At 42.1% G+C, this 26,983-nt stretch overlaps 1 protein-coding gene across 1 annotated transcript in view; it reads left to right on the top strand.

Annotated features, from left to right (window-relative positions):
* Nucleotides 1-5,558: 5,558 nt before the first annotated feature.
* Nucleotides 5,559-26,983, top strand: part of ANO2 (anoctamin 2) — a 188,200-nt gene continuing 166,775 nt past the window's right edge. Inside the window, exons 1-3 of the mRNA XM_074160491.1 lie at nucleotides 5,559-5,631; nucleotides 12,637-12,821; nucleotides 16,019-16,420. Coding sequence (XP_074016592.1) covers nucleotides 5,613-5,631; nucleotides 12,637-12,821; nucleotides 16,019-16,420 — 606 coding nt within the window. The 5' untranslated portion in view covers nucleotides 5,559-5,612. The remainder of the gene's footprint in view (nucleotides 5,632-12,636; nucleotides 12,822-16,018; nucleotides 16,421-26,983) is intronic.

Raw genomic sequence — 26,983 nt, 5'->3', positions numbered from 1 at the left:
CAGTAAGAGGGTGATGTTCTTGGTACACAAACAATACTGGTTATGGCTCAGGCAACCAAATGTATTTCTGCGATGCATAGAGATGTTCCTCCTGAAGATGAATGCAAAAAAAATGTGTGCTGAGGACAGGCTGTGTAACTTCTGCAAGTCCTCAGTACTTGTGAATGGGGCTGAGGGATAGCTCTTATCTATTTACTTTAGCACTTCCATACCAATTGAAAAGAAAGCTCGTAAGTAATCTCCCTTATTTCCTAATACCAGAGCTTCATCTGTTGCATTAGCAACAAAAGCTAGAGTTCTTTCAAATGCAGAATTGTCAGTGGCAGGTTTAATTTAGTTGCTGCTGCCAGGGATAAATATAGCAGGATTTAAACTCTACTTGGTCTGGTCAGGCCATGGAAATCAAGAGACAACCAGAGGGTTGTCGATCCTGGTGGAATCTAGTGCCAGTCCAGCAGTTTCACTGGGAAGTACTAATTTCTCAAAAATACGAGAGAAAGAAAACTGTTCATTCTATTTACATTTTTGAAAGACAAGAAATATTTAAATTTTTCATTTAATTAACTTTTTTAAAAATAATATATCAACCCCAAACTTTCCATATGTTTGTGATTGACTGACTAAGGCTTAGGAACAGGTTATGGGTGAAAAAAAATCATAGCTTCTCCAGCTCTAGCAGAAGTGTTCTTGAACTGCATGAAAAACATATATAGAGGTCCTGAAGGGTAAAAGTACTCATGAGAAGCCTAGCAGAAAAGGTCAGGAAATCAGGTTATCCTTGTGCAGTTTTTAGGTTGGCATCTATAGAAATGGAAGGCACCTCATAGCAGCCTTCCAATATCTGAAGGGAGCCTACAGGAGAGCCGGAGAGGGACTCTTTGTCAGGAAGTGTAGTGACAGGACAAGGGGTAATGGTTTTAAATTGGAAGAGGGGAGATTTAGATTAGATATTAGGAGGAAATTCTTTACTGTGGAGGTGGTGAGGCACTGGAACAGGTTGCCCAGGGAAGTTGTGGATGCCCCATCCCTGGAAGTGTTCAAGGCCAGGCTGGATGGGGCTTTGAGCAATCTGCTCTAGTGGAAGTGTCCCTGCCCAGGGCAGGGGGGTTGGAACTCCATGATCTTTAAGGTCCCTTCCAACCCAAACCATTCTATGATTCTATGAAAACACCTCCCCATCTGCATGAATGGCTCCCTTTGGGAGGAAACAAAAACTCCCTCTGTGCTTTCAACTAGAAAGGCAAGTTGTGTTCCTTTTTGAGAGGAACCAGGCAGATCCTTGCTTTGTCTCTTTTGCCATTCAGCTGTGGATTCAACGCATATTGAATTGTAGGCCCTTTTTTTCCCTTATTATTCATTCAAGACATGCTCTATCACTGGACAGTGCTAGCAGAAGCGCAGGACTTTCTGTGCATCACTGTTTCTTCTGTTATGGCGCCACAAAAAAACCCAGGAAGAGAAACCAAGTTTTAATTGGCATCTGTTCCACTTACTGCAGTAGATCTCCGTCACCAGTTTTCTTCCATCCTCGCACTAGTTCCTTGTTGTAACTGGCTCTGGATATTAAGCTCCCTGACAGATGGATTTGGGTCACCCAGGTAATCAGCTGCACAGCAGTTCATGTGAAGCTGCAAATAAGCAACTCCTGGAACAGCAGCCTGCAACATCAGAGAGGACCAGAGAAAAGGAATGGATAGGGTGTAAAAGGCAATGTCTTACTCTTCACCTTACCATTGATGGACTGCCCCTTTGTTTCCATTGGTGCCTTCACCCAGACTGACCTTCCTTAGCTCGTGAAAGCTGACAAGATTGCAGCCTAAGGCTCCATGGCTGCAGACAGGTCTTCTAATCAGATAATTGTATAAGTCAGGGACCAGCTTACTGGCACAGGGAACACACGCAGGAGCGTCCACAGGGACAGAGATGGAGCCATGGTTTTCTGGAACTTCTGAAAAACAGACACAGATAGCAGCAAAGTGGATGGACAGATCTGTCCAACCAACAGGCAAGCATTCCTGCTTTCATCACTTCTACCTCAATTAACAAGAAATTTCTTGTAGATCTAAGTGTCTTAAGAGAGAAAAAGACTTAAATAAATATATTTGCTTCCATACTAGAGCAATTAGTATTTTTTCCTAAAGAGCTCCAGATTATTTATTGGAAAACTACTTGGTTATAGGATCACATTCATAGCAGAAGTAGCTCAGTGTGATCAGATAAAAAGGGCTGTATTAAGACTTTACACCAGTTCAAGAATATGGCCTATACTCTCTGGTTTTCTTCATCTTCCTTGGTTGCAATTCTGCTTTCAGGCATCCATGCCAGTTCAAGGACTAAAGTAGGTGTGCAATACTTCCCATAAGAACCTACTGTTTTTTCTTATAGAATAGAGTTCTCTGGACTTCTCTATGGTCTATATGTTACTATTATTCAGGCCTGGCTAGCACCTGTATATTCCAAGCAAAGACAATATGCTCTCTTGTGCTCAAGGCCAGAAGGAGCTCCTTCCTGGAAAATCCTGTCACAGAAACAGACAAGCGGGAAAGAGCAAGAGGAAGAGAATGTTATAACATCTCCCTTAACAGACTGAGAAGGTACATAAATTTTTCACCTTGACCTGCTGGCATGAGAATCAAACTTTTTCAGGCAGCCTGCCCAAAAGAGCTGTCTTTCATCTAAGGCTTTAATGGTGCCAGTAAGGCAATGGGCTCGGACTTCCTCCATGCAGGTTTTGATTGCCTTTCACACAGCCCAGTTTTATTTAGTGCAACTCTGCTGTTTTCAGAAGCATTCTTTCCTGGCAGAAGTGAAGAACATAATCAAGCGTACATTCAAGTACCTGCTTAATAGGGAGCTGTGTACTTAACGAGTAGCAGTGGGTCCACACATCAGACAGCGTGGTTCGTCACACTGCTTTAGTGATATTCACCGGCAGAATCCAGGCTTGCGAGGAACATTGCTTTTCAACTTGTACATACTGTTTGTTTCAAGCTTTCTTAATCTTTGCCTTTCCGCCAATGATTCAGAAGGCATCCCATCGCTTCAGAAGACCGCCTGGATCGTTGAGCATACTACAGGATAGATTTACAGGAACATTAAATGGATTTGGGGAGGAGTCTTACATAACTTCTGAATTATTAAAAGCATCTAATCTCTCTGCTAACTTTTACAGACTTGCAAGCACCACTCCTCTACAGCAGATGAAACACAATGTGGTATATTGGTATTACTTGTCGCAACTCTGCATTATCAGCTAACACCATACCCAGGTGGCTCAGACTTGGAAACAGTAATGCCAAGATATGATTTTCTCCATTGGCAAGTGGCCTTAAAAATAGACTACAGATTCAGTTCCATTTTAACCAGCTGGATATTGCTTCCTATCATATTGCCTCCTGTGTATATTATTTATTACCTCAGCTAACTGTATTACCTGTAACGAACTCATCCTTATGTCTTATAAGAACTAGTAATTTGAACCTGTGCAGGCAGAGCTTTGTGTCCACATGGATTCCAGCGGGACCTGGCTCTACATTCCTATACTACTCCAAAATTAGTGTGTATGCCTTTCTGTTTTAGCATTTAGTTGGTGCAGCATACAATGTGGATATGAAATAGCATAATTTTCAGCAAGTTTTCATTCCCCCTCTCCTGGAGGTATGTGTGTACAAAGCAGTAGGTTCACTCTGTATCCAGGGAGCATATTAATTGGTTATAAAACATCAAGGCAAAAAGCAGTTCAACAGTTGCTTCCCTTGGAGTATTCTGCGCTCCCACTTTGGTAGCAAAAAGTTACTAGGAACTCTATGTGATTGCACCATTGCCCTGTACAAAGTAAGCATGAACTACATTGAGATCTGTAGCAACTGAGAACACCTTTTTTTTTTATTAGTTCTTTTTTATTTTTTTATTTTTTATTTCTGCAATCTAATAGTTTTTAGACTAGTCAATCCAGAAGGTATGGCATTCAGGTTGTTGCCTGTTTTGTAACTGAAGGCAGCTCTGAGATTAACATAAGATACGAGCAGAGTAAGAAGAACAACTATTTGATACCTGTTGGTGCGTTACTTAGAAATTAGGAAATGCCATTCCAAAGGAGGTACTAAGAAGAGTGAGGCAATTTAACTTTCCTTATCTGAAGAAATTATTCTATGTGAGTAGTAAAGTGTTTAAAAAGTATTCTATAACATGTAATGTACTCATCTTCCCTGTTTGCATAAAGACCCTAATCATTACTTTTCCCCTTTTGTCAGGAGCGTATTGTAGCACAGAAAAGTTTGACTGACCCGCATAAAGCTGTTCAAGATGGAGTCAGGGGTCCTAAATCCTCTCCCTTTTAAGTAAAGTCAGGCATATAGCATTAATGTAGGTTACTCATAAAATTCCTCATGTGGCACTTCAGCTGAGCTGAAGTAGACAAATGAACACAGTCATCTAATTTGATCTCATTCTCTTTGGTCTGTCTGTAGCTGTTTCATTAAAGGGGAAACTACCTAGTGACAATTTATCCAGAGTCTAAAGCAGCATGCGTATTTCTTAGCCTTGCTGGGAAAGTTTTACAGCACCCAGCCCAAGTTTTGGGACACAACAGCCACACTGCTCCCTGTACAAACTCAGTATCTTTGATAGTTTAGCCACACTACATCAGTACATCTCTCTGTGATACAGACAAATGCTATTCTTGTCCATCATGGCACAATGCGCGATCCTAATTCACAAACTAGTAGAAACACTGTACTGTATTCAGTCACTGAGTAATTCCACTTCCCCCTCTCCCACTAGTGAAACTATTGCAATGTCCTAAATAGGCTAAAAGATGAAAAATATTTGAACTCCAAATAATTACACCTCCCTCCAATTATCATTAGCAAATAAAAGTCCTTCCTCAGATGGTATTAGTCATCAACAATTTTTCTTCCCAATACATTGCTTAAATTATAAGATTGAAGGCTAAGCAGGATCCATCACCTGTTCTGATTAGACAGTTGATTACAAGATAATCCCCTGAATATTTCATGCAGGAATGACAGTGCTGCATCCAGGCAGTAAGGTAACTCGAGTAGTTGAGATAGAGCCTTATAAAAAGGTTTCTGCACTTACCTCCTACCTGGAAGCACTGTAAAGCTTTGCAGATATAAAGACACTCTTCCCCACAGAAACCACCTCCAAGATAGTCTAATCCTTGAATTACAGTTTTTGGGACAGAACTGGCTCTGTTGTACAGCCCTGGTTTTGCATTAGCTTTTTTCTTCCTCTTCTCCACTGCCTTCTGGGGAATTAGGACAATATGTCTGTTGTTACATTGCTTGTTGAGGCATTATGGAGCATAGAGAAAAGATGCTGAAGTTCCAGCAGAGAATTGCCATGGCCTCTCAGGTCATGGGATTTTTTCCTTTTCCTCTCTCTTTCCTCCATGATAGTAATCACCAAAACAGAAGGTCTCGCTAATTAGCTTCAGTTTGTGGTTTGCTTACAGCAGGATCAAGCCAGGATGGAAATAGCTGCTAGTGCTGTTCACTACTTAAGCCAGTGCAGAAGCAGATTGTGCACACGATCAGCGTAGCCACATCCTATTAGCACTGACGCAACTTCCAGCCAAACCTCCAGGCAACATGGAAACACACACGCCCGGTAAGTTCATTGTCTGCTTTATTGTTAATTGCTGCCTATGAAGTTGAATAGGTGGAAAGGGGGTGGGGAACAGAGAAAGGGATACTTTGAAAGGACTTATCTGGCTTCTTTCAGGACTTTTTCAAAAAACCAAATAAAAAAAGAAAAAATCTGTGGCCCAGGTTACATACAGGCAGCTCAGAGATAAAACACGCGGAGTCCATTTCTTCTGAAGCCTCAGGAGTGCAGCTGTGGGTCAGTGTTGTGATCCATGCGGAAAAGACAATCACTAGGCAAATGTGCTGGATTTCTGCTCTTTCCATCTGCATTCGCCTTATTGCAATGCAACTGGGGGGAGTGAACAACATCCTTTTTCAGAAAATAATGTGCAGCAGTGAGCTTTCAGTTCCCATATGCAAGGAACAATTCTTCTCAGTGCATAAAACTTTTGTGTTTGAGTTCTCGGTGTACAAGCTTAGAATAATGTTCTGTGCTGATACTGTGTCACTATTACTTTACTGCTACGGTCAAAAGCTCTGTGGTTTTTCCACATTATCTTATTGTTTCTGGGGCCGTAGGTCTGCTGTGAACTCCAAGCTATCATGCACCTCACTGAATTCTGCTATTTCTGTGCTTTCCCATCCAGTCCCCTTCCTAAAATTATTTGTATATCAGACCACAGTGTGCAAAGAGCCATTAGATTGAATGCATACTGCTGATCTTTGTTGACTTGTTCCAGTGTCCTTTTTCTATGTCAGGACCTTCACTGTTGGACTTAGTCCTGAATATATGCTTTATGTCAGAAAAATCAGGTAATCTTTACATGTAAAGTAGAATTGAAAAAAAAACAAACCAAACACAAACCACAATCAAAACCAACAGGAAGGGAATCTATAAAGTTACACACACAGTTCTATTATGTAGATATAGCTCCATTAAGTCTTCAGGTAGCGTAAACATTCATAAGGCATCTCAGGTTTTTGTGTTTTGTACCGTGTGGTTCTCACATCTATCTCCAGAGCTCTACTATGTTTCCTTCATTCTTGACCATTTAGGTTCATAGTTTTCCACCCTTTAAGAGACTCTCCGGCTCATGGTGTGTGCCAGAGGTGAATGAGCATTTCTGTTAACTCTTTCTGCTCCTATTGCCAGAGGTGGGGGTTCCTATGTACAAGGATCTACCAAAGGAGCACAACCACAGGTTTTTACATTTGTGTCTGTGACCATGGCTATTCAGGTCAGTCAAAGCCAGCAAGGAGCTGTGTTCCCCCTTGCCTGCCCTTGTCTGTTTGAGATGTTGCAATGCTGTTGTTTTTGGCAGCAATTCAGGGGCAGACTGTTGGGGCCAAGAGTGCATCCCCCTTCTAGGTGTTTAGTTGGCCATGTTAAAGAGTTTAGCTGGCTGAGTCCAAGGCCAGCTCCTTCACCAACTAGAGCGGTTTTGAAGAAAGCTCAGGTGAGCTGCCCTCCTTTCTCTTGGGAACTTCTTTTCAGCTGAGCTCACCCCCTGCCTGAGCTACATCTGCCCCTGGTCTTGGACCTTTGCTGGTTTGGCCCTGACTTGGACCCAGAGGCTGTGCTTCCTGGTTTGACCTCAGACCTGCATTGTCACTGCTGACTTGCTGGGGGATCACTGAACTGTGTCGAACCCTGATCACTGTCTCCAGCCCTGACCCTGACCTAGACTTGCTGCTCTGCATCTGGTCTCCCTGTCAGAATGTCCCTCTGCCCTATCATGCTCTGCTCCAGGCTCACCTTCTCCTGTGGAGCAGATGGCCTTTGGCCTCCTTTTCCCTAAAATGATTGTAAAAGGATTGTTATTATCCTTTGTGTCAGTAACTCTTACTTTAAAGAATCAGTGAGCATGCATTCACACAAAGGGCCAGAGGGTTATGGACAAGTGTCTCTGTTTACCGCGTATTAACAGCTTCCTGAATTATAGTCTCAAAGTGCATGGCAATACGGGAAGAAGCTCAGTTTGTGCCAGAATTACTTCTTGTGCACAGCTCCACCAAACTCAACACAGCTGCAGCAGTGTGATTTCCTCCACTGTGTCTTCAAGACTACCATTAGTGCCTTTTAAGAATCATAGGAATTAAAGGCAGACAAGGCTTTTTGGATTGTCTCTAATGCTCTCTATTGCAGCATGGTACAAATTAAAGCAAATTTCTGATTAGAGGGCATGAAGCCTACCATGAAGAGGAGGAACTCAGAGCAAGCTTCTAGGAAATGGAAGTATAGGTGTGGCCTGGAGGAAGTAACAAGGGTTAAGACATGATCAGTGATGAAACAGCCCCGCTAAGGCTTAAGGTAGGCAGCACAGCCCTAAGCAATCCCCTGACTACTTTCCACCTTCATCACATTGCCCTAGCCATATGCTCTGGGCTAGCAGACCTCCTGGGGAATGAAATTGGGGATTCAACCAAAGGGAGAAAGAAGTGGAGCTGGAAGTAGAAAACGTCATATTTTCAGGTTTGCCAATTCCTACCAGTTCCCCCACAGTGGAGTTTCCACCAAGAGACACAAGATCCAAATTTGCAGCCTCTGGTTTGAGTTTTCATAAAGTACCTCTCAGATTGCAGATGGGAAGGGCAAAACCACTTATGAGAAGTCCTGGATAATGTCTTTGACAGCCTGGGTGTGTCTGCCTGTCTGGAACCCATTCCGATATTCAATTTGAGTTGCTACATCCTGAGCCTCCAGGACACTCAGCAAGGAGATGCTCTGAGAAGGACTCAGTATCTCAGTTGTGTCCTGTTACATTTGGCTGTACATAACAGTGTTTCCCCTTTGCTTCTCAGCCTACAGAATATGATCAGAGAAGAAAAACTCTTTATCAAGGGAACTGTCGAATGTTGAGTTTAGTTATGGGACTGATTTTAGTAGAAGCAACTAAGTAGAAGGGGACTAAACACCTAAATAGTTCTTAAACCATCCTGAAGAAAGAAAAACCAGATATCTGAAATTTAATGGTCAAACTCTATCCTTCTTTTATTCAAATACGGATTTTGAGAACACTGCACTAATCTAAATTATCTTTAATGAAACCTACTGCACCTTTTCCTTCAAGTAATATTGAATAAACAATGGATTTCCTACATAAAAATTTATTCCTAGGCATCTCCTCTGGTGGCCTGTTTCTTTTAAGCTTGACCAAGGCTTATTTAATTAACATGAATTCTCGTGTCTGAAAGTCTTTAACTGAAATATTATGTAAAAATAATTGGTATTTTGAAGAGACAAGAGGTGGCAGCTTAAAACAGAAAACTGCAGTGCCATGAAAATACTTGCATACTTATACAGGCGTAACTGGCTGTATTGAAATCAGCAACTCTAGATGTGCATGTTCAGGACTTAGAAGCCATTAACTTAGTGGGGACCTGAAGAACACATGTATAATCATGGTACATCATTTTATTCATATATAACTCCTTTAAAGAAGATATGTTTAAGTCAAGCTACATAGAAAGAGTAAATTCACATAGTTCTTTTCCATACCTACTTGGAGGGTGGAAGGAATAACAAGTTTGCCAAAAAATGCTCCCAAATTGCAGGTGTTTTTAACAGCCTCGCAGAGGAGTCTGTGTGAGTACAGGTATACCTCTGACTGTGGTATCTTTCAGAAATGCAGCCCACTTCTGATGCTTACCTGGAAAGAGAGGAAGATAAATGAAAGCAGGTCAGCATCTGCGCCCTGGGTAGTCAAACCATTTGCAATGTATTCTGCAAGTGGTTGTGCCTATGATAATCTGACCATCTGGACCACTCAGATCGGATAATTGGCTGTTACTCAGGATTTAATACAGAGCTCCTAATTAGGCAGAGTCCCTTAATGCATATTTCACAAGCAGTACGGTCCTTTAATATACCCTCTCAGTCCTTCCACTTTTGGCAGTATGTGCAGCTGCTGCATCATTGCACTTTGGACAAGGAACTGGAAACTCAAACGGTGAGGTCAGTTGGTGCACATGCAGCCAACCCGTAAGTTTACAAAAAGCCAAAGCAAAGGATTGCAGAGAGACTGTGTGAGCACGTTGATGATTACTGGCTGTGAACTGGCGCTGGAACTCGAGCTGGTCACTGATCTCTGTCCTGGAGGTACCTTGTCCTTGGAAGCCATATTACAACTTAAAGAATTTTCACTGGAGGGATGGCTCCCAGGCTATTTTTCTAGAATGAGTGTAGTTCTTGAACATTTGCTTTCCAGGTTGAATTCAAGATTCACTCTATTGCTGTTCTCTGGGGATATATATATCTATACCAAAGCTATGCATGTGTGCACGTATAAAAATTTTTATATATATATATGCGTATACACACACACACACACAGCTTGTTTCTATTGATACTAATTCCTCTAGAATATTTACAGAATGAGAACATGTAAGGCCAGATGTCGTAAAGGCTTACAGGGTGGAATGAGGTCAGGCAGCATCTGAAGCAGAAGCCCCTGAGGTACTGAGTGCAGTACCACAGGCAGGCACTGTCAAATGTGGAACTCATTCACAACAAAGCACTTTGATTCAGTCAGTTTGATTTGGGAAGATTAAAAGCTTTTGGGAGAACAGGAGTCTTCCAAATTCAGATATGGAAATTGCATTTCCATCGAAAAACTTATTCCGACTGGAAGTCCCTGACTGCCTCACCTGCTTACCAGTGTTAACCTCAGGTTCACGACAGTTTCTGGTGGTTGGGAAGCATAATAGAAATGAAATCATTTTATTACAAATGAAATGCAGATTTTTTTTTCCTAGGGCCAGTTAAAAGGACTGGGAAGAATAAAGGTCTTTAATTGACTGTGCAAAGGTCTTGTGAGATATCCTAGGCTTAGTCTGAAAATACTGGAGAAATGCTGTGTGAAGCCTTTGGGAATGAAACCTTCACTTATTAATTATTTTCCTTGAAGTTTCCCTTGTGGCATCATTATGTGCTTCATTAAAGTAAACCAAGTGCGAGTCTCCTTGAGAGATCAGAAAAGGGAGATTGGTGAGTCAATCTACAGTACTGTTCAAGTGCTGCAGGACCCTAATCCGTTATTGATAGAAAATATAAGAATAATTTAGGGGTCAGGCCCAGCTTCCCTCCCCAAGCATTTGCTTCTTTACCATTTTACTGGCTCCTCTCTTAGCACATGATTGCGGGTAAGTAGATTCAGCCTGTGTACAGGGCATAGAAGATTAGTAGTAGGACACAATGTCTGCCTTAGACTCTCCAGAAAAAAAAAAAAAAAAAAGGATTCAATTAAATAAGGGGGAAATACGACTTTGAGATTTGAGCAATCTCCCCCTTCCCCCCCCCCCAAAAAAAAAAAGAAAAAGAAAAAAGAAAAAAAGAGAGAGACAAAGTTTTGCTATCACCATCTATAAGAATGGATCCTTTTAGATTTTCCTGGAATTATTTGAAGATGATCACTGCACAATTCTCTAGGTTTCCTGCATACAAACACCTTCTTCAATTCTCTGTCTTTTGAGACGCAATTTAAGGTATTTCTGCCACCAGTTGGCAATTTCAGCAATGCAGGAGAAACACTCTCCAGTCACATGAATACTGAAGAAGAGACACAGCTGTTCCCACCTTCCCTCTTCCCCTGTCTCCATCACCATGAGGAAGGTGTGGAGTAAACTGCTCAAATTTCCCAGCGCTTTCCTGTGGAGAAGGGTGAAATTGCTTTCTGGTAACACAGTGCAGCAGATTGAATGTAACTGCACTATGCTGTTGAAGCTTCTTGTTTCCTTAGATGGAAGGTTAAGGTGGGGGAAGAGAACTGCACCATTCCCAGGATGGTCTAGTAAGATATATGGGAGCTGATGGATGTTCCAGTTATTTCTTCTTCCTGAGGAAGACAAAAGTCCTGACTGGAAAGGCAAGGTGCTTTGTCTGTTAAGTGGTAGCAGGGCTAACTGTGTGGCCAGATGGGTCTGCTTGTCTTCTCTCTGGTAGAAAGCACTAATGCTTGAAGGACAGCCATAGCTTTTCACTCCAATAAGCTTCTCAAAGAAACTATGGGTAAAGATCAATCAACCCCATTGTAGTTATGGCACCACTAGAGGGGGAAAGAGTATGAAACATTTGTATGTCAAAAGAGTTTCTGTACCTATTATTTTTTATCGTACTTTTTTTCACTGTGCTACTGCCTGTATGGGATTGACCTTCTGCATTTCAGTTTATGACCAAGCATTCTTTTCATACGCTGTTGTTGCTGTACACAGTGCCATGGCAGGTGGTGGTGAACAGGGGATGTCAATTAATTCCCCACCCCCTCAGACCCTACATGGTGCTGCTTTGTGACCATACCATATAATTGAGATGGTGAACACATCTAAATACAAGATCTAAATACATCTAAATACAATACAAGAGATGGTGAACACATCTAAAACTACAGGGTTCAAGACAGTAGTCACTCAAGCCAAAACACGTAGGCATAAACTTTTATGTACTTTATGAGAATTCCACACCATTACATGTCCAAAAGTTAAGAGTTCTTAGTGGAGAATGACTGTTATCCAGATGTTTGGATCTGTACCTGATCCCACTAGATTTGGTCACATCATGCTAGAACTAGAAGCCAGTCCATTTCAGGCCTAGGTGTAAGCTGTAAGCAAACGTGACTCAGTTCATTTGCGGTGATTTGGCTTCCATCTGCTATGAATGCTGCGTGCAGACAATCAGGGCTCAGTCACTTAAGACACACACCGTGCTCATGCCCTGGGAGGTACTTTGCTAGCTGCAAAGCTGACTGTCCAGCTCCAAACCTCGTGACTAAAGTGCAGGAGTACAAACATTATTGACCAACCAGGGTAGTTCTGAGCTAAAGGCAGTGTTGTGTCATTGTTCCCCCTTCCCCAGCAGTTCATCCAGGTAAGAACCCGCTGTTCCTCTGCAGTTGTGTGCACCCCTCTCCATTTACTGAGGCGCAGCATCTGAAGTTGAATAGTGTCTATTAGCTGCCAGATTTCCCATTCCTTTAGGAAAATACCTGCACAAAACCTGCTTTATATTACAATACTTATCTCTTATTTTCAGACGTCCCTCTAACATCCTCACACCCAACTCTGAACAGACAGAAGACAGCAAAATCAGCAAGGTACTCTTTTTCATCACACAACAGCAAATACCTCACAGTTCCTCAAAACCGGACTTCCTTTCACAGCAGCAGTATCAATGGAGCTTTTGAAGCACCGAGCTGTACGGAGTCCTTCAGCAGTTCTGTAAGTAGGATTTTATATTCATTAACTTACCTTTAACACCTTTGTGATGAAGTGCGCTCCTCCTGTGTGTTGGGCAAATCCACACCGTATTGGGAAAAGTGACTATGAAAGTAAACTGGTACTACAGTAGGCTCTCTTAGTGTCCAGCAAGAACTAATTGCTACTCTAGTAGAGGACTAGAATAAAATTGTCATGAAATGCTGATCCTACCTTCACGTTTTCTTATTGCTTGGTGCACTGGCTACTTGTCTTGGAAAAATTAAGAAGAAATTAATGTGCTACTGAAGATGGTCATTTGAATCACTGATTCTGAATTTTATAATGGTTGTGAGAGGGGAGGAGAGAAAGGTCTTGAGAGTTCCTTCAGTGACATTTTGCAAATTGCGACTTATTTGTGTTCCTCCCTAATTAAGATCTTCTTGTGCCAGAATGTCCCATGGTGAGGAAAGCAGTGCAAATTTAGGGCCAGAAAACATCCTTACTGAAACCTGTGGGAATTTTTATTTGCTTTCTGTGCAATAGACACCCATAATAATGGGGATACCACTTTGCTGCCGAGAGGGAGGAAGAGAGTCAACAGAGAGGGAGGGAGAGATGTTGGTTTATCTCCTCATTGTTTTATTCTGTGTAACTCCAGCAACATCAAATGTTGCTATGGTGCTCTCTCAGGTGGCTGGGATGTGGCAGCTGGCTACGCACAGGTAATAAACAGGAAAACCTCTTAGCGACTTTTCATGTTCTCCAACCTCCTTGTTCCCTCTCCAGTGTTTTGTTTGTGCTTCTCATTTCTGCCCACACTTGCCAGTAAGGGAGGAGATGATGCTTAGAGCTCATCTTCTCTAGAGTCAGCTAATGCATTGCGTTGTGCCCGTGACCTGGCAATGGTGACATCATTACTTCTGCACTGTATAGCGTGAAACCCTCTGGAAGAGAGACTAGGAATCTGCAACAGGTTTTTCTTCACTATGGCAGAGATGGATCCAGGAGGTTTGCATGGACTGCCTGTGAGTAATACATGAAAATGTATCTGACTTGGAAATGGGGTCATAAAATGCTATCTCCCAAGCAGTTTTATATTCTGCCAGAATGTAGTGTTGAGTGTAAGTTTAGATATGCCTAAAGGGATTATATATATACACTGTACTCATAAAGTATGTGGTAAGTATAAGCAGAAGAGGTTATTTGGTGATAATTTCATGAAAGAATGAACGATGTAGTATGCATATAAAAGAAGATTTATTTAGTGATATGGTGATTGCAAGCTACTAAATGCAAAACTAAGTGAAGCAAAGCAATGAAAAGCAAGAATTTGGGAGAAGTTTGTGTATATAACAATATGCACATTTATATAATACCTTCAAAAATTCATGTTGTGTTAACAAACGAGAAAATTGCTACACAGTATGCTTAGTTAACTTTGCATTCAGGACTACCAGTGCACGTAATAGAAGGGGAAGCAGGGAGAGAGATGAAATCTGTAACTGGTACCTGTCAAGATTTTGCTTGTATAGCCACCTATGGGGAACATAAATGTCTGGAATTAGGTTATGGGCTAATTGCTTTGGATCAGGCTAACCCTATTTGTTTGTTTGTATGTTGTTTCCCAGCCAGTGGAGGGCTGGTGTCACTCTAATGAATGACACTGCACAGAGCTCTGTGAAGGGCTTTAAGACAAAGCGTTGAGCTGGAAATGGTGGTTGGTAGCAGCCGTGCAAGCTGGGCCGTGATGGTGGGGGTTAGTACTGGAGCAGCTTCACCCCAGAAGGGTTCAGGTAGTGGAGACAAGGAGGCAGACATGGTCCAAGGGGCCAACTGAGTGTAACGTAGGCATTTTGAATGATTTTTAATCATTCCTTTTGCAGCATTACTGGCCAGTTACATAGTCTTTTCATAATATGTTAAAATACAGGTCAGATAGCATTGCTACCCATCCATGGGGCATATCCTCTCTAATCCTTGCTATTTTCCAAAGCATTTCTGTCCAGCTCTTGTACTACATTGAGGATATTTCTCCCCTTCTCGCTCAGATCAGTTGCTTCCCTTTCTTCCTGCACACAGTTTTTTGCTTCCCTCCCCTGCCCAGCTTTGCTCCACAGCACATCCTTTCTCCTATCCCAATCTGTAATGTGATCTTTATTCTCACTTCTCCATCCCATTTCAAAATCATAGAATCACAGAATTGTCTAGGTTGGAAGGGACCTTTAAGATGGAGTCCAACCATCAACCTAACACTGCCAAAACCACCACTAAACCATGTCCCTAAGTGCCACATCTACACATCTTTTTAATACCTCCAGGGACAGTGATTCCACCACTCACCTGGGAAGCCTGTTCCAGTGTTTGATAGCCCTTTTGGTAAAGAAATTTTTCTTAATATCCAATCTAAACCTCACCACGTGCAACTTGAGGTCATTTCCTCTTGTCCTATTGCCCGTTACTTGGGAGAAGAGACCGACCCCCACCTCTCTACACCCTCCTTTCAGGTAGTTGTAGAGAGTGATAAGGTGCCCCCTCAGCCTCCTTTTCTCCAGGCTGAACACCCCCAGCTCCCTCAGCTGCTCCTCATAAGACTTGTTCTCCAGACCCCTCACCAGCTCCATTGCCCTTCTCTGGACTTGTTCCAGAATCTCAGTGTTTTTCTTGTAGTGAGGGGCCCAAAACTGGACACAATACTCAAGGTGGGGCCTCACCGAGGCCAAGTACAGGGGGACGATAGCTTCCCTAGTCCTACCCACCAAACCATTCCTGATACACGCCAGGATGCTGTTGGCCTTCTTGGCCACCTGAGCACACTGCCGGCTCATATTCAGCCGGATGTCGACCAGCACCTCCAGATCTTTTTCTGCCGGGTGGCTTTCCAGCCACTCTTCTCCTGCACGGTCTGTGTAAGCGCAGGAGGGCAGAGACTATGTCGGTCTGTGCCTCCGCACCCGCCTGTCAGGTAGGGAGGCAGATATCCCATGTGTTGGGATAAGGCTGCTATCTTTAGCCACTCTCATTTGGTTTTGGTTGGAGGAGGTCAGCGGGACTTCATCTGGCCTGCAGAGAGCTGTTGTAGGCCATACCGACCCCCAGCTGGCCTTCAGTTTCGACTCTGTGCAGCTTTATGTGCTTGTGTGGAGACAAACCCCGGGCCAGCCGCCTTCTTTGGGCTTTTTGGCCTTCTTGTTGGTGAGACTTGTGTGTTTCTCTCCCAGATTATAAACAATTACCTGGATGGGACGCAAGGAGGGGCCGTGGACAAGGCGTCCCCAAGCGGCATGCATTTCAGGGACAGCAAGAGGAAGGTTGACTACGTGTTAGCCTACCACTACCGAAAACGCCTGGCTCAGCACCCTCCCGGCGTGGCCTCACCTGAGCCGACGCACAGATCTGCCGCCTTGGCCCTGGTTTCGAATGGAGGGACTGAGAAGGGCCGTGCCGACCCACAGCAGCAGGATGGTGGCCACCATGTCCTGCAGGAGTGGCCGGGGCCACCGGGGGTGGAGGTGATGGAGCTCAGCCCACTGGATGCCCTGGAGGAGGAGAAGCGGCTGCAGCGGGAGGAGTATGAGCGCAACCTGTTGGAAGCAGGGCTGGAGATAGAGAAAGACCCTGAGGTAAGAGGGCGAGAGCGCTGGGTGCCCTGATGGGTAACGGCTGCTTTGGTGTTGGAGGTGACTACGTGCAGGATGTCACCATGGCCGGGCCATGCTGGGGGGACAGCCTGGTGTGGTGACTGGGTGCCCAGGGCATGGCTGCCTGCTCTCCATGCTGGCAAGGAACCCAGCTCTGGCCATGCATTAGGGCCTGGCCTTCATTCCTGCCCCGCATTAATGTTAACTGAGAGGCCAACCACACCCATGCCGACTCTTAAAAATAAGAATATACGCTGCTTTCCTTCTAACGCAGCCCCACTGACTCCCCCACTGTCACCTCTGCAGCTGCAGTGCGTGTAGGGTGGCCTGGAGGTATGTCTTCATGGACAGTCTGAGAAGCTAATCCTGAAGACAGCTTGTTCCTGCTGAACGGTAGCTCAGTACTGAACACCCCCGGGTCAAATGCTGCTGCCGTGGCAACCCCCAATTAGGGATCTGTAGAAATATGTTGTACAGGGTATTTTATGCATGCCCAAAATACGGTGCGAAGTCAAGAATAAGATGGTGGAGGTGTTTCTGTATTGCTTGGTTCTTACTGCCTAGGAAACACATAGTTACTTCTGTTTAGTGCACTATTGAATAACAACTTTAATCTTACTTTGGGAGAAAACATATTTCTTTATCTAAATTTTCTTATGGCATGCTGTGAACACGCTCTTCTTACCAAACAACATGTTTACATTTTAATATTGTTTAAATGAAGAAAGGGTCTCAAGTAATTTGGTGGAATACAAAGCGCTGTTAAGACATTTCGTATTTCCTCAGAATAATTCGGTTCCCAGCCATACGTAAGTTTTGTGTCATTTTCTTCATTCCACCCACAAAATGAACAGCTCCTATGCTGCAACAAGAGAACCTCCCAGGCTTTAATGTATTTATTCTCACCACATGTGCATGATGTTGGAATGCACTATGGTCATATCAGCTGGGAGCTGTGGTTAGGTCACTTGACTGCCAGTTGGTTTATTGAGCACGGGTCTTCCAAATCCTGTATTGGTGCACCGAGCACTGTGGTATCCCTCTGGACCTCTTGGAAAGCCATGGATCTTTATATCCATTGAAGTGAAGTTCCCACTGGGTTTTAGTTTTAGGTGCTCTATTGTTTTTGACACCAAATTTAAGAAACTTAGGGCTTCTTTTCAGAGGTGCTGAGAACTTACAGCTCGTATTGCTTTCAGTGCAACCAGTCAACACTTCCAAAAGGTGGGCCAAATTGCAGATTGCGTCTGAAAATTTGAGTCTAGTTGACTTGGCATAGTGTACGCACGTTAAATCACTGGCAGGAATAGAAAGAAATAGAAAGCCCTTTTGACTCTTAACATTTTCCTTGCTCAGTTTGCTGAGTTGCAGGTGGCTATGGGTTGTATTTCACTGCATAGCCTGGCTGAGCCATCCTTGCACTGAACAGAAACAAAGTGATCTCAGATTCTGATTCTTTTATGCTAAGCATTGGGGTTAAGGTTCAATGCTGCTAACACATTACTATCTTACTGCTATGATTTTTATAACCAAACTGCATAAACCCCATGAGAACAGCTGGGTTTGGAGGCTTCTTTCATTTCTGAATTTCATCAGAACCTGAAAAGTCTAGGCGGAGATTTGGATTTAATTATTCAACTCATTACTTACCCGAAGTCCAGCTGGATTCAAATTCTGGTTGGGACCCCTTCCAAGTGATGACATGCACTCTTAAATAATATACAAAGTAATAAATGATGTCATAGAGAGCTGATCAAGAAAAAGAAATTTGTCACAGTTTTCCTTCTGAAGAAGAAAAGGCTTTTTGTAAATGTTCTGAGGAAATTATTTGGCGACCAGTTTTTTTTATGGGAAAAATTAATTGATTTTGAAAATGACAAAAAATGCAATCCCATCACTTCTCTATCTGTATATATGTATGTACGTAGTCACTCCTGCCCCCAAACACACAAACTGTCTAATCAAAAGGGAAAGTGTTTTTCCCTCCAGAATCTCCTGAGAAACTGGAAAGGTCTATGCATCATCCTTTTCCTTCCATGCCCAAGATACGTGGCTTTCACTTCCTTTTCTTTTTCTCACTTCACTGTTTTTTGGGTTTTTTTCCTGTTATTTAACTCCTGTTAAAACATGCTGAAGCTGCTGTCTGCTACCTTGCTGTGAATTTCGTAGAAAATGCTGATCAGGCACAAGTGAAGGGTACAGCTGGCCTTATATGTTGATTAAAATTGTATGTCGAACTGATATGAGAACAACTTCTGATTTCAATCCTGGTAATAATATGTGTCTATAGATTCATTAAACTCAGAATAGTCTTAATCGCAGCATGTTATACTTTTGGTGTATAACACAGTAGACTTGCAACTACTACATTTCTAGTGGTGTATGCTGAACATACATGTTTGGGGTTTTTTTTCGTTTCAGTGCTAGTATAACAAGTGGATCTTTTTCATAGTATTATTGGAAGTTGAGGCATATTCTGTAATGCATATCTCACTCTTGCCATGCGTTCTGGACCAAGTCCTAAGATTAGTCTGATCCCCTGTTCAGAGGGCTGGCTGCAAAGGTAACTCAAAACAGTCATCTGTGCTGCCACTCCTGTATGAGGAATTCCACTTTTGGATTTGGACTCTTGGGTTAGAACAGACCTTGGTTTCTCTACCTTATTTCACCTGCATATGGTCTCGCAAAGAAAAATATTATTTTAAGGACAATAGGATATTCTGAATACAATCTGTTTCCTGAAATAGCATCAGTTTTTACTTGAAGCAGAGTAATAGAAAGGAAGAAGGCAAAAGGGTATCTGGTATGTCTGTGGTCTTCAATAAACACCTCTGCACTGTCCTTTCTAGGTGGCCTAGACTAGCTATACAGGTGAAAAAATTATCTTTGAAACAGCCTATGTAGTTAGATTCTTGTAAACCTCATTGCTTGAATAAAAAAACCCCACTCCCCCCCCCCCCCCCCCCCCCCCCCATTTTTTTGGATCAAGGGATCAAGCCATTGTCTTCTGGGAGTCATGAAGGATATATTCACTGAGTAATACAGCTGATTCAGCATTTAATGACTTCTAAGAGCATCCATCATCTTGTGGCTGGAAAGTTGCTTAATCTATGATCTCAGTTAACCCTACTTTGTAAAGACTGTAAGCTTGATTAATCTAAGTGAACTGAGCACAGCATCTTTTGCTTTGGGATACTTGGTCTACTAACCTCACAGGATATTTTAGTTCCTCTAGAAGGTATTTTGTAGGCTAAAAATATTTAGATGTCAGGAAGTTCATCTCTAGGAACACAGGATAGCATTATGACAATGTAAAAATCTTTCTTTCTACAACTATCTTTTTGAAAATGTGGGAATTTCCTTGATGCTAATATGTTTGTTGACATGATGTTAATAGTTTTTTTATATGCTGAATAATTAGGGACAAACACCTTTCTCATTTGTGTTGTCAATTCATTGTGTAAAAGAATAGAGACAAGAAAATAAATAAAGATATATAATTTGTCTGTGGAGAGGGGAGTATTACTCTTTTTTGAATATGTGAAAAACAGGCAAGATTATGGTCTGTCTCCATATCCACCCAGTTACTATTTGTGAGTTAAGGAATTTTTGACTAGTTTTCAACTTTCTTATAACTTTCTATCATTTGTTATTGCTGTCCCCAGAGAAACCTTTTTCTCTCATAATATAACCTCTTTGGGTTTTTTTGTTTTCCTTTTTTTAAACTGAGATATTATTTTGCATGTCCAAGATAAAGTGCACAATGAAGACAATGGGCATGAAATTGAATGTTACAAGTTTTTCCTCTCAAATGTGACATTGAGTACCCATAATGATGGGTGGTCATAATGAGATTTGACAACCTTCTTACCATCCATAGCATCAATCCATGTGTTATAACAAACACTGCCACTGTCAACTTTTGATGTTGGTATTCTATGTGTCAGAGACCACAAGTGGCAGGTCAAGTTTAAGGAGCTCTTTGGCTGGCTATCTTCTCTTCAAATCAAAACATTTGGGTTGTCCAGTGTAGCCTGTGCCCATGAAAACAACTGAATTATCATAATTCAGCATTACGTCGAAGTGATATTTGGTAGAAAGAATACAACAGAAGAGGAAACTCCCTATTCACATCCGATGACAGCAACATAGAAACACAGAACTATCGTGTTGCATAGTTTGCTATTAGTAAAAAAAATGTTTACATCTGTGATTGGCCTGTTTGACCAGTCTATGAAGTTAGATAAAATAAGGCTGGTGTTGTCTCTTGCATGTGTATATAGAATTAACTACCTTGTATTTTACAATATTACATAGTGACTAGTCTAGACCCCACTAATACAGATCCTGCAAACACTTACACTAACCTGCATAGTGTTAAGCATTTGCAGGATTTATTTCCTCTTCTTCAAAGTAACACAGTTCAAAGTACAGTAAAACTCTTTTTCCAAGGTGTCCATGCCAGAACCCAAATTCTTTGGCATGTCTTTGTAAACTGTGAAGGAATGCCAGCAGGTCATATTTACCCTTATGAGCTAACTGCTGAAGCCATGAAAGTCATCTCCAAATAAACCCTATTTAGCACTAGTGACACAAGTCAAATTTTGCATCAGATACAGAAAGAATTGCCTGAGATAGTGTCACCTTAAGAGTATCCGCAAATATTCCGCCTTGATTCCCAGGGAGGGCAATAAATACCATTGACGTTGCAGGCAGCTCTTGGGGTTGATTTTTTTGTTTTGTTTTGTTCCTGGGGAAACTGATTGTTGTGTTTCACCTAATGTGGAGCACCAGTAGTTCATTTAAATTTGATATGTACTGCTGCTTTAATGACTGCAAATGCAACATGTACTGTATTCAATTAGTATTATGTATGGCAAAGCATAATAGGAATAGAATAAGACACTGGAGATGTACCTTGGCATTCTGACAAAGTAGGATCATTTTCGAGCACATTGGAAATGAAATGTACTTTGCTAAATACCATTTAGGAGATGAAAATATCTTTTTAAGGGGAAGATGATGACAATTTTAGAACCAAGCGTAAATTATCCTCCAAGAAGCTCATCTAACCTGAATTTTAGAGCCAGCATAGTTTTAAGGGTGTCTCATTAAGCTCTGCTGGCTACATTGCACTTTGAGACAAGGAATTCCTTAAGGTCCTCAATGTATTGTCTTACACAGTACTGTTGATAACAACACTACTGATGATAGTGATTGTGACTGGATTTTTCTGCTTGATATTCCAAAGCATGTTTTTGATTTTTTGTGAAAAAAAACAAAACCCACAAAACTAAAAAACAAACCAACCAAGCAAAACAACCTCCCTAACCCCCCCGCCCCCAAACCCAAACCATCTTCACCCCCCAACCAACCAACCAACCAACTAACCAACCCCTCCCCCACTCCCCAACCTGAACCAAAGTTTATAGTGCTACAGCTAGATCTTGTCTATGGGATTAAATTACACTATTTGTCACACTAAGGTGCTCCCCATTTGCCAGTGGGGGAAGGCTTTATCTTCTGTCAACTGTAAAGGACAAGAATAGCCAAAATAATATAATGGTAAATGATTCAAAGCAAAGGACCTTTTTTTCTTTCTCTGTCTCCTTCTATCCCAGCCTCTGGCTAAGGATGTTTCTGCTGAGCAGTGCCATCAATGTTCTTGCTGTATGAGTTGTTTTCTTGGGTCTGCTATTTTCCCTAACATCTGCTTTATGTCATATGTAGCTTATTTTAATGTTAATAATTTTCATTGTGAAAAAGTGGAATTCCAATGGCCAAGAGTTTAATTTATTTGCATAGACCTTTGATTCCTTGACAAAACATTTTTTTGTATAAAATATTTTAACTGTTAGTTAAAGTGTTATGGATATTGCTTAATTTAGTAGTAATTAAGAGCCTGAAAAAAATGATGTCTTTTTCCAAAATCTATCAATGTGATTTGTGGATAATTCCAAGAAAAGCATCTCATGCCCTTAGTTTATGTGACATCTGACAGGTGCTCAGCGTGAATGTTATAGTTGTCTCAAAATGTTCATTCATCTAAAGTGCAGAGGAAAGCTTAATAATAGCTAACATTAATTTTAAAAGCATAGGGAAATTTAATATGAGTCCAAGACCTTTATCTATGCTAATCAACGCCTCCTGAAGCCAATGAGAATGCATACACAGTAATGTTGTATTGGAAGCAGACGGGGGTCTTTTGTGCTCTAGGTCTTTGGACTTTGCATTTCACTCTCTCTTAGTACAGCACTTGCAACAAGGCAATACTTCTTTGGGGGCCTCTTAGCCTACCAATAATATAAATATTTGATGGTTATTTTTCAACGACTCTAGTTACAGAAACATTAATTAGCTAAAACATGTTCTGATCCTGTATGTTACTTATATGGGCTGAAATGTAATACACAGCTCTTATAAAATTAAAGTCAAACAGGCAAGGCAAGGTTTTCAGTGGTAGTGAAGTGGATGTGATGAAAATATTGGCAAGTTGATTAACTATTTAAGAGGGAATTATGACTCCATTTTAGAGAGGATTTTGGAGTAGCCCCATGGGAGTTAGGTGTGGTTCAGTCAGCATTAAAATATTGATCCATGATAATTGGAGGCCAGGTAGAATGTCTGTCTTGTCAAAGCTGAAAACTTCATACTATCAAGCCTGTTGTTTAATGATTGTGTTGTGACTTGAATAGATGAGTGGGCACAGAGATTCACTCTGTGTATTTTAATTAACATCCAGGCACTTAATGCTCAGCTATTAGGTACCTGAGTCAAAAATGGCTTCCAAGGGAATTAGAGAAAATTGAATAGGTGTACAAAAATGGGTCTGTATGTTATCAATGACATATATACAGCTCTTGGGCCAGCAATGTTAAATCTCATCAGTCTGCAGGTTGGGAAAAGGAGGCATCAGTATCTTGAATTGCAGGTGGTGGTAGTTTTGGGGTGTGCATACTGGTGATATTTAAAATGGGAACTGGGCAAGAAGCATCCTATTTTTACATATATTCTCACACAGCTCTGTTTCTGTCAGACTTGCCTGGTAAAAATGGGAAATAGACTCCCGAATTAGTGTCTCCGTTTCACTGTGTGCTGTGCTGAGTCCTGTCACCTGCTGGAGGAGCTACTTCCACTTCTAGAAACTGCTAGATAGATGAGAAGCCTACAAAAATGGCTTATACATCTCTGCTAGGAAGAAAACGGGACACTTGTAGGATAGGGGACAAAAGTAACAAAATCAGCTGCTTGGTTTGTTCACTGATGAATCCATGAAAACATTTTTTAATTATCAGTGGTCTTGTTTGCAGTAGAAATTTTAAGATGCAAATTAAATCTATGGAGACAACGTGAAGAGCAACAGAGGAAGCCCTGAGGGATGCTGCACTGCACCGATGACGCTGCAGTGGCTAGAGTGACTGCAGAGGAGACTTGGAGACTGAAGTAGTGATAACTTCTGTAAGTCCAGTCCAGCTTGAATAGTAGTTTCATGAAAATAAAGTAGTAAAATATGAGATAGTGTGGGGACCTTGGCCCTGGGATTATCTGTTTTTCTGACCTCTTAAAGGACAGAAAACATGCTGCTGTTGATTGGGGTGAGGAAGCAGCTTCTGCAGGTGTTGCATGAGGACTGCCCCATCTGCAGTACCTGCTGCCTGATGCATCTCTTCTTTGGCAGAAGAAGAAATCCTGACTTTCAGAGATTCTGTTGTAGTGGAAATGGGACTTTCTTTGCTTTGCTGTCCCCAGGCAATCATCTACTTTGTCTATGGCAGAAAACACACCTACAGGTATCTCTAGTACCAAGGAAGTGATCACTTCTGCATTCCTGCTGATTGAGTAGCTGCTGTGTGGCTTGTTATTTTGGAGAGGAATTGTTGCTTCTGATTCTCATGATTTCACACCTCATGTAAAAGAAAGAAGGGAGGTCTGTCTGAACTCCTTTGCATAAGTGAGACACACTGAGAATTCTGCCTGGGAGTGGATGGCTCACTGTAGATAAGCACTCCCTGTTTTTAATACATGTTATATGTTTTATGTTATAAAAGACCCAAACTAAGATGGTGCCTCTCTATTCTTCCCTTGTGCTTTTTGGCCTGTATGAAAGTAGATCTAAAAGCAATTTCTGCCTGAAAACTCTGTGCCTGACCCACAGAAACTGAAAAACAAGGACAACAATGAGAAACAAATTCATTTAGCTTGTGTTGATGGAAAAAATAGGAACTAGGATTTGCTCTTGAGTCACTTCTTTCTCTATGGAAGCAGAGAGTGGGGCATATCTTCCAGTGAGCAGAGATAGCATTCTCTTCCAGAGGCAGGGAGAATAAAACAGAGCTGCCGTGCCTTCTCACAGCAGGGTAAAAGAACAGTTTCAAGTGAACCAGTAAGTGGTTTCTTAGAAAGGGATCTTCCATCCTGCTACTTCTGTTTTGGCCTCTGATGCAACTGGTGATGGAAAACTCTTGATTTTCCAGCGCTTCTGGACTGCCATAGTAAACATCAGTCCAGTGTCACTTTTTTCTCAGGTCAGAAACCAGAGCAAAATCCAGTCTATTTTTATAGAAGTGACGATGAATACTCTTGAATGGCTTAGGTGGGGGAGAGGATAGAGAAGAGGTTAGAAATTAAAACTGCAGTGTCAGGGAGAGAAAGAGAATAAAAACCTTGCAAAAATATTAAAAGGAAAGAAAAAAAAAACCTAAAAAACCAAAACAACTCTTTCCTCCCCCTCAACTAACCATCTAAAGGTACAGTGGCACCTGTGCCAAGGGAATGCCAGAAAGTGGTATTTGCCAGCGTCTGCCATTTCAGATAATCAGGAACAGATTCCAGCAGAGAAAAGGCTGGGGGGTATCTGACTATGGAAGTTAGTCTTTGAAGAAGGATAGAACTGTCTTATGGGAAAAAAACTGTTCGTGTACATGCGGAGTGAGGGGGTGGAATTTGCTATCCTTTAGCAGATCCAGGGAAAGGTAACATAAATAATGACTCAGGCTTGTGGGATTCCTTTTGTATGTTTTGGACTCTTTTAAAGTAGTGTTGCTTTACTGATGGCTCTATTGGTTTCATGTGTCATTCTGCCCAAATTTAAGTTATTAAAAGTTTGGATGGTCATGACATTATGACTAGACAGGCAAACATATTTCTCCAGAAGAGAGCCACTATAGGGAAGGAATTATTCCCTACCAGATGAACAACTATACCTTTTTATGGTGTGTACATTTTAAAATGTTATTTTGTGTATAAAAGGGACATATCATGTTCAAGCTGTTAGTGTGGATAATGGAAGTGTCTTTTAAAGGAAAAAAAAAGTAATTTTTCCTTAGAAATTAGAATGTCCCCTTTAACACAAACACTTTCTTAAATCCTTTCTAGACCTAAGTTCTAGGTAGCTGCTGAGCATCACCAACTAAGTAGCAGTTTGTATGGACGAGCACAGATTTAGTGGTGGGAAGCTGCCATAGAGGGAAGGATTAGTTAACTGTCCCACTTCTACTGCAAGACAACAAAATCATAAGATACATATATAAATATACATATATATATATATACGCACACTCAGCAAGTTTGCCAAGGACACCAAGCTTGGTGGTGCGATCGACATGCTGGAGGGAAGGGGTGCCATCCAGAGGGCCCTGGACAGGCTTGAGAGGTGGGCTTGTGCAAACCACATGAAGTTCAACCAATACAAGTGCAGGGTCCTGCACCTAGGACGTGGCAATCCCAGGCAGGTTTGGCGGAGAATACAGGTTGGGCAGAGAATGGCTAGAAAGCAGCCCTGAGGAGAAGGACTTGGGAGTGCTCATAGATGAGAAGCTCAACATGAGCCAGCCATGTGTGCTGACAGCCCAGAAAGCCAACCGCATCCTGGGCTGCATCAAGAGAAGGGTGGCCAGCAGGTTGCGGGAGGTGATTCTACCCATCTACTCTGCTCTGGTGAGACCCCACCTGGAGTACTGTGTCCAACTTTAGAGTCCTCAACACAGGAAGGACCCGGACCTGTTGGAATGGGTCCAGCAGAGGGCCACAAAGATGATCAGAGGGATGGAGCACCTCCCCTATGAAGACAGGCTGAGAGAGCTGGGGTTGTTCAGCCTGGAGAAGGGAAGGCTCCGGGGAGACCTCATAGCAGCCTTCCAATATCTGAAGGGAGCCTACAGGAGAGCCGGAGAGGGACTCTTTGTCAGGAAGTGTAGTGACAGGATAAGGGGTAACGGTTTCAAATTGGAAGAGGGGAGATTTAGATTAGATATTAGGAAGAAATTCTTTACTGTGGAGGTGGTGAGGCACTGGAACAAGTTGCCCAGGGAGGTTGTGGATGTCCCATCCCTGGAAGTGTTCAAGACGAGGCTGGATGGGGCTTTGAGCAACCTGCTCTAGTGGAGGTGTCCCTGCCCATGGCAGGGGGGTTGGAACTCGATGATCTTTAAGGTCCCTTCCAACTCTAACCATTCTATGATTCTATGATAATGGAGGGAGAAATGAAGAGCATCGTTCACTGCTCTATGTGCTGGGTCTGTATGGGAGTTGACAATGAGTCCATTT

Source organism: Numenius arquata, chromosome 1 (genome assembly GCF_964106895.1).
Source record: "Numenius arquata chromosome 1, bNumArq3.hap1.1, whole genome shotgun sequence".
Taxonomy (NCBI): Eukaryota; Metazoa; Chordata; class Aves; order Charadriiformes; family Scolopacidae; genus Numenius; species Numenius arquata.
Note: the sequence above shows the minus strand (reverse complement) of the source record. Positions and strands in the feature narration are given on the sequence as shown.